Source organism: Alosa sapidissima, chromosome 20 (assembly GCF_018492685.1).
Source record: "Alosa sapidissima isolate fAloSap1 chromosome 20, fAloSap1.pri, whole genome shotgun sequence".
NCBI lineage: Eukaryota > Metazoa > Chordata > Actinopteri > Clupeiformes > Clupeidae > Alosa > Alosa sapidissima.
The window spans coordinates 29,933,830-29,946,329 of NC_055976.1; the positions used below are offsets into that span (position 1 = coordinate 29,933,830).

Below are 12,500 nucleotides of genomic sequence, written 5' to 3' on the forward strand. Positions count from 1 at the left end.
CAGGCAGTACACACACACACACACGCACACACACACACACATACAAATGCACAAGCACTTATCCCTGAATCCTCAGACAAGACTAACCCTGATTCCCCTCAAAGAGAACAAAAGCCTTTGAGAAGCTGAAGTTGATGACACAGTCTAAGACATCTCACACTAGAGGATGCTGTCTGAACTCCCCAAAATCAATTGCTATCAGTTTCTGGCTAGTATTTAACTTTGCTGGCTTCTTATATCCCAACAAAACAGTAAATGAGTGAAACCAGAAAAAAGGCTACTCAGGCCATTGGCATGTACATCGTCTACCTCAAATTCAGCCCTCTCTGAACAAGCCTAAAGTGAAAACAAAATGGCTGCCTGTCTCTATACAGGCCAATGTACAGGAAAAGCTGACCAGTCCGATTAGCAGTGTGCCAAGAGCAGCGAGGACTAGCTGGCTAGCTGTGATCCAAGTGCCCAGACTGGGCTACTGACCTGAGGTGGGTGCTACATTTGCCCAGACTGGGCTACTGACCTGAGGTGGGTGCTACATTTGCAAGCCTTGGCAAAAGTTTGTGAACACTTGCAAACAGATTCTCATTTGTTTTGAGTTTGCTGCAAGAGTTTGTATACTCTTGCAAATGGTCTCAGAGGGAAGTTTACCATGAACATACATGGAGGGTGAATGACGGGTTAGTGGTCCCTCCAGTCTGGAGAGAGATGAGTGTGTGTGTGACGGAGTGCCGTCTCCATGGTTGAGTAGGCGCTCTGACTGCCCTACCAACGACCCTCGCTCTTTGGTGTTGTGGTCAAGCTGCATGTTTAGTACCCCAGAGACCGGGTGGGGCCACTGCTCTCTCCTTTCTTTGTTTTGGATGAATGTGCCACTGGCTTCCCTTTGGCGTCATGCAACCTGAGCAATCACCAACTTTACAGATGTGATTTGTGTCAGTATAAACCAGTGTGTGTGTGTGTGTGTGTGTGTGTGTGTGTGTGTGTGTGTGTGTGTGTGTGTGTGTGTGTGTGTGTGTGTGTGTGTTAATGGTCCAGAAGCCTGAGAACACCCTGGTCTTTGTGTTAATGAAATGAAATGGGATCTAGTGGGAATGCTGAGTACTGACTGAGGAGGAGGAGGAGACTGCTGTCGTGACACCTGGTGAGTAGGAGGAAGGTGTTATTATCAACCCGCCAGCTGACTGGTACGAATGTGAGTGATGTTGATGGCGATTGGTAAGGTGTGCAGGAAGTGGCGCCGTCATGCTGAGCAGCAATTGGTTACAGTAATAGAGTGCAATCAGGGCAGGCAACTGGACAGGTCAGAGCAGGCTCAGCAAAGATAACACAGGGGGCGCTGGTCAGCCACAGAGGGGAAGCCACCATGGGAAGGAGTAGGAGAAGAAGAAGGAGTATGGAGGGGAAGGAGAGGATTGAGGAGAAATTAGAGATGTTTGTAGGAGAGGGTTGGAGACATTTATAGGAGAGGTGTGGAGATGTTTGGAGGAGATGTTTGGAGATGTTTGAAGGAGAGGTTTGGAAGAGAGGTTTAAAGGGGAGGTTTTGATGGTTTGTTTTATTGCTTTTTTGTTGTTTAGATGATACAAAACAGGAAAAAAAGAGGGAGCATTCCATCATTCCATCATTCCTTCATTCCGTTGGAGCAGTGGGCTGTGTCAGCTCAGATGGACGTGCCTCTGAGGATAGTCCTACCTGCACGGATGGTGTCGGGGGCAGGGGCAGTGGCCGCGGTGGGCACAGTGGCAGTGGCGGACACGCGCTCGTCCTGAGGAGCGGCCAGCGGGCAGGTGTCGCTCTGCGTGCTGTGGCGCGGCGAGTTGAGCGCCGACTTGCAGTAGTCGGGCGAGCCGGGCTGTGGCGCCCGCTTGATGTGCTTGTTCTTCTTCTTGGGCAGCTTCTGCTTGGCCATGGCCAGCGAGTAGTACATGCCAAAGTTGTTGACGATGACGGGCACGGGCATGGCGATGGTCAGCACGCCCGCCAGGGCGCACAGGGCGCCCACCAGCATGCCCGACCACGTCTGCGGGTACATGTCGCCGTAGCCCAGCGTGGTCATGGTGACCACCGCCCACCAGAAGCCGATGGGGATGTTCCTGAAGTGCGTGTGCTCGTTGGCGCGCGGGTCGTTGGGCTTGGCGCCGATGCGCTCGGCGTAGTAGATCATGGTGGCGAAGATGAGCACGCCCAGCGCGAGGAAGATGATGAGCAGGAGGAACTCGTTGGTGCTGGCGCGGAGCGTGTGGCCCAGCACACGCAGCCCCACGAAGTGACGGGTCAGCTTGAAGATACGCAGGATCCGCACGAAGCGTACCACGCGCAGGAAGCCCAGCACGTCCTTGGCCGCCTTCGAGGACAGTCCACTCAGGCCCACCTCCAGGTAGAAGGGCAGGATGGCCACGAAGTCGATGATGTTGAGCGTGTTCCGGAAGAACTTGAGTTTGTCTGGACAGAAGACGGCGCGGACGAGGAACTCGAAGGTGAACCAGAGCACGCACACGCCCTCGATGTAGGTGAGGTAGGCCACGGTCTCGGTCTCCAGGTAGTACCGCGTGCTGTTGTCCACGGGGTCGATCTCGGAGCGGTTGTAGATGGGGTTGAAGGCCTCGTGCGTCTCCAGGCAGAAGGTGGTGATGGACACCAGGATGAAGAAGAGGGAGGCGAAGGCTATCCACTGCAGCACAGGAGAGAGAGAGAGAGAGAGAGAGAGAGGGAGAGAGAGAGAGGGAGAGGGAGGGAGAGAGGGAGAGAGAGGGAGAGAGAGAGAGAGAAGGAGAGAGAGAAGGAGAGGAAGAGAGAGAGGGACAGAGAGAGAGAGAGTGAGAGCAGTTAGAGTGAAGTCAAAAAATATGAGCTCTTAATAAATCAAATCGTTTCATTCATTTGGAGTGATCAACAATGACACCAAAGACATCCACACGTGTGTGAACACTTCAGGAAACAACTGGGATATACTACAGGGAGTAAAAGAGGAGGACCTGCCTTATTTTTTACTTTTATTTGCTGAGGAAAACTGTCATGCTAACTTTTCTAGCCCAGCACTAGCAGCTACCTGGAGCATACTGTAAGAGAAAAGGGAAAACCAAGGAGACAACAGAAAAACCAGCAAAGAAACTGAACTGCCAAAACCACCTGAAGGCCCTGTGGATCCTGGATACTCCTGGACTAACAAAACACCAAAAATATACCAAATCAAGGTAGGACTTGTTTTAAAACATAGACACTGACCAGTGACCTTGGAATAATAATAATAAAGGATAAACTAGCCATGGAAGCAGCCATAACAGCTTTAGAATGTTCAGTGACACCAACGGCAGTTGATATGCAAATGGAGTAACCAATGAATGCCAGCGGAACCTGGATATGCAAATGAGCTACCCCACAAATGTAACAACTGAGACGCAAAAGAAAAAGCTCAGAGCACAGCTACTAAAACAATGTCCAGAGACACTCAGGGCAGACTTTACACATTTGAACAACAAGAGAGTGAAATCAGATCTCCTCTTCTATACAGAAAACCCGGAAGCCTGGCACTCAGCCCTAAGAAAGACCTACAAAGACTTAAAAATGTCAGGGAATAAAGTAATGAGACAGCTCTACTTAGACACCACGCCCAAGTTTAATATCAACCTCTATCACAGTGGGACAGTCATGATCCAAGGACCTGAGTCCAGCCTAAACAGATTTGAACAGGACTTTGAGAGATGAAAAAACTTAGCAGAAAAATAAAAAAACGGTCTTCCCCCACAAACAACAGAGAGGAGCACTAAAGCACCGGCCCCTGTTCCACCATCCCCTCACTCAAATCCAGCCGTGCACACTCCACGGACCCCAAGGACCCCTATATCTGTGCAGCGCATTGAGGACTGCATGTCCCTATTAGAGTCCGAAATGACAGAGATCAGGGAACAGAACCTTTCTGAGAGGGACGGCATTGAGAGACTAGAGAGACAGTTCAGACAATACAGAGAGGAAACTAAAGTTACCATCGACCACCTGAAAAGCAGTATCAGTGAACTTCACAAGAGGAATCAGGCACTAGAATCTAAGCTTTTTGAAACAAGAGAAGACTTGACAGAAAAAGAAAAAGAAATTAAACACATACAAGAACAGCTTTCACATATGACATCAACAGAAAAAGGGTCAACAACAGAACAGCCGCATCAAGAGAGCACCAAAACCAGTGGAAACCCCCCTATTCAACTCCATCCACAGCACGCACCACCTCCACACCAACCTGCTGAGAGAAACACCACCATGCCCTCTACATCACAGCTGACATCAAATCCCCCCAAGAGGAATGCCGCAGCACCCACTAAAACACCACAACCAGCTAAGAGTAACAACCTGCTGCCCACCCCACAAACTACAAAGACTTCCCCACAAAAAACAGTCATGCTCATGGACTCCAATGGAAAACACCTGCATCAAAAGCGGATGTTCCCAACCCACAGGACTGCTAAACTATGGTGCCCTACCACCGCAACAGCACTGCAACACATTGAGCAATTCGATATGGAAGCTCCGGACAACTCACTGATCCACACCGGCACCAACGCCCTCCACTCAAAAGGAATGGGAGTGCTAGAGCTGCTGAAGAGGGTCGTAGAGTCGGCACGAAAAGCTTTCCCTGAGGCCAACATCATCCTTTCTACTCTTCCGCCACGCACAGATTTCCCCTGGACAACAATCCATCACATTAACCAAGAGATAGCTGACTACTGCTCTTCCCTCAACATCAAAGTGGCTCACTATCCCAACCTGACATATAGACACCTTTCAGACCATGTGCACCTGAATCAGGAAGGAGTCAGGTATTTTGTAAAAGTTTTAAAGGACACCACCCTCTGTAGAGACCCAACCTCAGCTCATGAGCAGAGATTCCCCGAGCAGCCTCACCACACCCTCAGAGACAGAAGAACACTGCAGCCCGGCAGAATCCCAGCTCGCCAGACCCATGGACCCACCAGAAACCCACGGAGAGGTAAAAACTCCCCAGCTGCTGCACCACCCCGCCCACCTCTAAGAGCACAGGAAAGGAGTGCAACCCAGGAGGAGCCGCCAAAATGGCAAACCTGCTGAAAAACTGTAAGAAAAGAAAGCCATCAAAAGAAAAATGGTTTGACCATGAATGTATAGAGAAACGGAAAAATCTCAGGCAATTATCAAACAAAAAACACCATGACCAAAAAAATACCTGTCTGAGACAAAATTATTCTGAAGCCCTAAAAGATTACAAATTAACAATTAAAAAGAAAAAACAACAATACTACAACAAAACGCTACAAGAAATCGAGGGCTCTCTCCAAACCAACACTTTCTGGGAGAGTTGGAATCATTTAAACAAATCCCCACCAAAAGAATTGGCAATTCAAAATCCAGACACCTGGAAAACATTTTACCAAAACCTGTACAAACCTATGCCAGATGACATCACTAAAGAACAAAAACATATCAAATTAAACCTTCAAAAGCTTGAAGAGGCCATTTGTGTTCACCAAAATCCACTTGATCACAGCATCTCAAGTGATTAACTCATAAAAAATCTTAAAAAGCTCAAGCCTGAAAAAGCTTGTGGTCCTGATAGTATCCGGACAGAAATGTTGAAATTCAGCCCACCCATTCTACAAATGGCTCTCCTCAAGTTATTTAATCTTGTTTTTCAAGCTGGTTGCTTCCCTGATATCTGGAACAGGGGATATCCCCAATACATAAGAGTGGAGACAAATCTGACCCTAATAACTACCGAGGCATCTGTGTGAGCAGTAACCTGGGGAAGGTATTCTGCTCAATCCTCAACGCCCGTTTACAGGCCTTCCTTATTGAACACAATGTCTTACAGTAGGTAAAAATTGCCAAATTGCCGCACTACAGATCATATTTACACCCTCCATACCCTGATAAACCAAAATGTTCACCAAAAAAGTAAGGGGAAAATATTTGCGTGTTTTATTGATTTTAAAAAAGCTTTCGATTCAATCTGGCATGAAGGATTGTATTTCAAAATCCTACAAAGTGGTATAGGGGGTAAAATGTATAACATCATCAAATCAATTTATTTGGGCAATAAGTGTGGCGTAAAAATTGGCAACAAAAGAACTGACTACTTCACTCAAGGGCGTGGAGTGAGACAGGGTTGCAGCTTGAGTCCAACCTTGTTCAATATCTATATAAATGAGTTAGCGGTGTTATTGGAACAATCTGCAACACCTGGGCTCACCCTGTTGGACACGGAAGTCAAATCCCTGCTCTTTGCGGATGACCTGGTGCTGCTGTCGGCCACTGAACAGGGCCTACAGCAGCACCTGGACCTGCTAGAGCAGTACTGTCAGAACTGGGCCCTGACAGTCAATTTGGATAAATCTAAAGTTATGATCTTCCAGAAGCATCCCAGACCTCAGGGAACCAGACACCTCTTTACTTTAGGTAACACCGCCCTAGAGAATGTTACTTCTTATAACTACCTTGGCTTAAAAATTAACGGCTCTGGAAACTTTGGTCTTGCAGTGAATGCACTAAAAGAAAAAGCACGACGAGCATTTTATGCAATAAAAATAAATTTTCATCAAATAGATATACCAATTAAAATCTGGTCCAAAATATTTGACACAGTCATTTTGCCAATTGCACTTTATGGAAGTGAAATATGGGGTCCACTCAGTAAGCACGACTACTCTAGATGGGACAAACACCCAATAGAAGCCCTGCATGCTGAATTCTGTAGAAATTTGTTACATATCCAAAGAAAAGTACCCACAAATGCTAGCAGGGCAGAATTAGGCCGATTTCCACTATTGATTCATATCCAAAAACGATCACTAAAATTCTGGATTCATCTAAAATTAAGCCCTCAAAATTCACTACATTTTAAAGCACTTAAATCCCAAGAGCTCAGCCTTAAGCCCAGTCCCCTATGTCAGTTGGTCTCAGATTTAACTAACCCAATAACCCCTAACCCACAAATTGTCCAGACCAGCACTGCTTCCCAACCACCAATCAGAATCAACCAAATTAACAAGAACAACAAGAATTCTTATTTGGAACACTGGAAGAAAGAAACAAAATTACAACACAAACTAGAATGTTACATTGGCATACGAAAAGACTATCAATTGGCAGAGTATCTCCACACTGTCAGAGATACGAAGCAGAGACAGATCCTCACCAAGTACAGGCTGAGTGACCACAGTCTAGCCATAGAGAAAGGCAGGCACAAGAAGTCATGGCTGCCCAAAGAGCAAAGGACATGTGGTCACTGTATGACAGGGGAGGTGGAGTCAGAGGTGCACTTTCTGCTACACTGTGACAAATATCGGTCCCAAAGAGACAAATATTTCACCATTTTGAACAACATCATTCCCAACTTCACAAAACTGGAGGAACAGAAAAAACTTGCTGTAGTTTTGGGTGAGGACACCAGCACATGCATACTGGCAGCCAGTTATGTGTCCTCACTCCATAACCTGAGAGAAGGCATTACTTAAGATAATCACCCCACTACCTCCACCCTTTAACACAACACTGCTCCCCAGCCCCAGTCTGTTACACCATGTCTCCTGTTTGTTTTGTTTTGTTTTGTCCTGTCTTGGTTTTCCTATGCACGTGTACAGACAATGGTCTTGCATGGTTGTGATGTGCTGTGTGTGTGTGTGTGTGTGTGTGTGTGTGTGTGTGTGTGTGTGTGTATGTGTGTGTGTGTGTGTGTGTGTGTGTGTGTGTGTGTGTGCGTGTGTGACGAAGTGTAACAATGTTTGTACATGTTTATATCATTTTGTATTTGTATTTTCTTTAATTATTATTATTCCTGTGAACGCTTTGGCAATGCATCATATGGTTTGTCGTGCCAATAAAGCATATTTGAATTTGAATTTGAGAGGGAGGGAGAGAGGGAGAGATTGAGAGAGAGAGAGAGAGAGAGAGAGAGAGAGAGAGAGAGAGAGGGAGAGAGAGAGAGGGAGAGAGAGAGAGAGAGAGAGAGAGAGGGAGAGGGAGAGAAGAAATAAGAGAGGATGGGAGGAAATGGAGTAGTAGAGCAGGAGGTTTATGAGGAAGGTTGAGCAGATTGGAAGGTTGAGCAGATTGGTAGGATGAGACAAGGGGGGGGGGGACATGAATCAGATTAGATTCAGATTAGACTCAGATTCATCCAGGAATACTGATGACAACTGGACATCATATCATATAGAATCAGGAAGAATGCAACAGTTTTTCTAGCGTTTTATTTCTTCCCTATGGAAAAATTCAATTCACACCGTATAGACAATACAAAGGTTCCTAGAACACATTACGTACATGCCACTATCACGTCGGGTGTAGCCAGTTCCATTTATTGTAGTGGAAGTTAATTGTTGCAGTAGACGCTCAACGGAACGCTTCAGTTACGTGCAAAAACGTGTAAAACCAATCACAGGGCGCAGTCTACGGACCTCAGCTCAGGGTCTTAATGGTGCTGAGATTGAACACACAGCTGATTCAACTAAAACCCCACTGCTCATATGGTTCATAGATGATTGACTAAAAACATCTGCTAATAACCATAAACATAAACACATACTGTACATAAAAATATAAATATATACTGCATGTCAGCAATCACAGGTGAGGCACAATCACATTCATGCCCTACAAAATGTGCCGTATTCCACCTGATCTCCATGGGAGTTGTGCTGCACATCTGCTTGGTTCAAAAGCATGTGTGTGAACAACAAGATCCCTAGCAAGTGACTCCATAACCACCACAGGGCTCTCAGCAGACTGAAGACACAGTGGACACACAGTGGACATGCATGAACACGCATGGACAATCATGGACACGCATGGACAATCATGGACACACATGGACAATCATGGACAATCATGGACACGCATGGACACGCATGGACAATCATGGACAATTATGGACAATCATGGACACGAATGGACAATCATGGACACACATGGACAATCATGGACACGCATGGACGATCCTGGACACGCATGGTCAATCATGGACAATCATGGACAATCATGGACACGCATGGATGATCATGGACACGCATGGACAATCATGGACGATCATGGACAATCATGGACACGTATGGACACGCATGGACGATCATGGACACGCATGGACAATCATGGATGATCATGGACAATCATGGACAATCATGGACAATCATGGACACGCATGGACGATCATGGACACGCATGGACAATCATGGACAATCATGGACACGCATGGACGATCATGGACACGCATGGACAATCATGGACGATCATGGACAATCATGGACAATCATGGACACGCATGGACAACCATGGACACGCATGGACGATCATGGACAATCATGGACACTCATGGCTGAGGAAGTGTGCACTTTCACTGTGGAGTTTGATGATGCTGAGAGTTGTTTTAATTCAATACACAGCTGGAACAAACACATGGGCGCCCACACACACACACACACACCTGCACACATGCCTGGGAAGTGTTCACTACCCCTGTGGAGTTTGACAGACACACAGACACACACACACACACACACACACACACACACACACACAGCCACACACACACACACACACACACTCATGGCCAGAGAAGTGTGTGTTCTCCCTATGGAGTGTGCTGATGTGGGGTGGGTGGTTTTAACACATACTGTAGATATGAGCTGCTGCTGTTTGTAAATTAGCCTTGTCAGCAGCACATAGCCTGCAGCCCTTGCCGTGTGTGTGTGTGTGTGTGTGTGTGTGTGTGTGTGTGTGTGCACGTGGAGTTGTGTAAGCTCACTTAACACCACTAGAATATTAAAGAGCTGCAGTGGACTAGGAGGGAGAACCATAGAGAGGGCCCCTTACTCAAGCCCTCAGGATGTGTGTGTGTGGGGGTCCATCCCATGCAACACTACATTACTACTCTACCAGCTAAACCTAGAAGAGAATGAGTCACACACACACATACACACTAACACACACACACACACACACACACAAACAAACAAGAATGCACACTCGCATGCACTGATACACACACACTCTCTTGTTGGGATGAATCTGCTGTGACAAGCATCAGGTGTGCTACTGTGTTAGCCAGCATGTTGGACTAAAGTTACAATACACACACACACACACACACACACACACACACACACACACTGTGCTGTCTGGACAAGAGGGCCTCTAAATGATACACAGTCTGAGAAGCAGTTCAACACCTGCATTCATCAGCATATGAAACATTTAATTCAAAATAAACAAAACATTTGCCATTTATAATGCTATTTGCCATTTTGCATTTCTGGACAGCACGTTCTACTAGTCCATCTCAACACATCACAGGGTGTGTGGTCCATCTCAACACATCACGGGGTGTGTGGTGCTCTTCTGGCGGCTCTCTGCATGTGGCCTGCAGCAACAACAGGGTGGGCCATCGCATCAATAAATGGGCTGAGGAGAGATTCAGTGCCAGCTGAGTATCACTTAACGTAACACACACACACACACACACACACACACACACACACACACACACACACACTAAACGCGTCCACAACCTCTTGCTTCCCTGCCATTTAGTTGTTCCAGGAAGCAGAGGCCAGTCATGTGACCAGCTGGTAATGGTAGAAACCACTGCTGTGGAGTGATTCTAACCAGATTACCGTAAACACTCTCAGGAAATTACAGCCATGTATTCTATCCATTCCACAAGCCTTTTATGTTCCCTGTGCTGAAAAAGCCAAGCTTTTATCAGACTCCACGCTGATCCACTGAGAAGGCCATAAATGAGGGTGAAGATCTAATCTATCTGTTTGATCATATTGAGACTCCAATGTAATCTCTGAAAAGTAAATAAAAACAATTATATAAAAAAGAAGGCCTTAGGTCCCAGCTGTGGCGCACCTGCACCGTACGCTGGCGACCTGGGTGTACTGGTCTTTTACCAATTTATCCATCCATGTGACTGACTGTAGTTATTTCTGACTGACCGTCCTTGCCATCCAAAGGAAGTGATTGTCCACAATGTTATGTGCCATTTGAACTCAATGAGTTGAGTATTTATTTTACAACATAACTGGTAAATCAAAATAAAACAAGCAGCTCAAGCTCATGAAGGCAGGAGGCGGACGTAAACAAGCTGTTGCCTCCAATCAGCCACAGCTGGCCTGGCTCTGCCCAATCAGCCACACCTGGCTCTGCCCAATCAGCCACAGCTGGCCTGGCTCTGCCCAATCGGCCACACCTGGCTCTGCCCAATCAGCCACAGCTGGCCTGGCTCTGCCCAATCGGCCACACCTGGCCTGGCTCTGCCCAATCAGCCACACCTGGCTCTGCCCAATCAGCCACAGCTGGCCTGGCTCTGCCCAATCGGCCACACCTGGCCTGGCTCTGCCCAATCGGCCACAGCTGGCCTGGCTCTGCCCAATCGGCCACAGCTGGCCTGGCTCTGCCCTATCGGCCACACCTGGCCTGGCTCTGCCCAGGTACTTGTGTTTTTGGGGCGGAGTATCCTCAAGGGAGGAAGGCACTCCAAACCTGCAGAGGGTGCACAAACTCAAAACAAAACAAAAGGGGTTAAATTTGACCCCACCACTGGGTTTGATTCCCGCCCCGTGGTCCTTTCCGGATCCCACATCCACTCTCTCTCCCACTCACTTCCTGTCGTTCTTCACTGTCCTATCTGATTAAAGGCATAAAAAGCCCCCAAATATATATATATATATAAAAAAAAGAAGGCCTTAAATTACTGATGGTACTGACGGGGCTTCACGATGGAGAGTGACCCCAATGATAACGGGAGATTCTGTTCATTCTGACTCAGCTCTCTGGAACTGGTCAGGGATACGGCAGCATTTACAACAGAAAGCAAGTTACTCAAGCGACACTGGATCTATCAAAAGGCTCAGTAGTGCAAAGAGTTGAGCCAAAATTGACAGAGAAAGAAAGAGTGATCACACACACACACACATAGACACACATACACACACACACACACACACACACACACACACACACACACACACAGAGACACACACACACATAGACACACACACAGACACACACACACACACACACACAGACACATACACACACATTAGGGCTGGGATAAACGATTATTTTTTAAACGATTAATCTAGCGATTATTTTTTCGATGCACCGATTAATCTAACGATTCATTTTTTCAGTCCGATTCGATTTCGATTCGATTATCGATTATCTCCTCATTAATCAACTAATAGCAATTTATACATGTTGATTTATATATCTGAATGAAAAAAACATGAATTCCTTAACATTGCAATATATGTTTATTGCTCTTAAAATTCCAAAATAAAAGACTATACAAGTGCAAAGTAATGCATTCTTAGTCAGAGGTAGCATTCAATAAAGTTCAGTAGTGTATAGGTCTAATTGAGTGCCTGTCACTTTAAGACGTTCGTTCCCATGCAATTGTAACACTAACGCAGTTAAAAGGCTGCTGATGTATGGATGCAATTCATAACGTAGTTAGTTCAAATAACAGTTTGTAC

The 12,500-nt window shown here is 46.5% G+C and overlaps 1 protein-coding gene across 4 annotated transcripts in view; it reads right to left on the reverse strand.

Annotated features, from left to right (window-relative positions):
- kcnc1a (potassium voltage-gated channel, Shaw-related subfamily, member 1a) overlaps positions 1–12,500 on the reverse strand; it is a 65,910-nt gene that overhangs the window by 27,782 nt on the left and 25,628 nt on the right. For all 4 annotated transcript variants that reach the window (XM_042075590.1, XM_042075591.1, XM_042075589.1 and 1 more), the window contains exon 2: positions 1,690–2,668. In XM_042075590.1, coding sequence (XP_041931524.1) covers positions 1,690–2,668 — 979 coding nt within the window. The remainder of the gene's footprint in view (positions 1–1,689; positions 2,669–12,500) is intronic.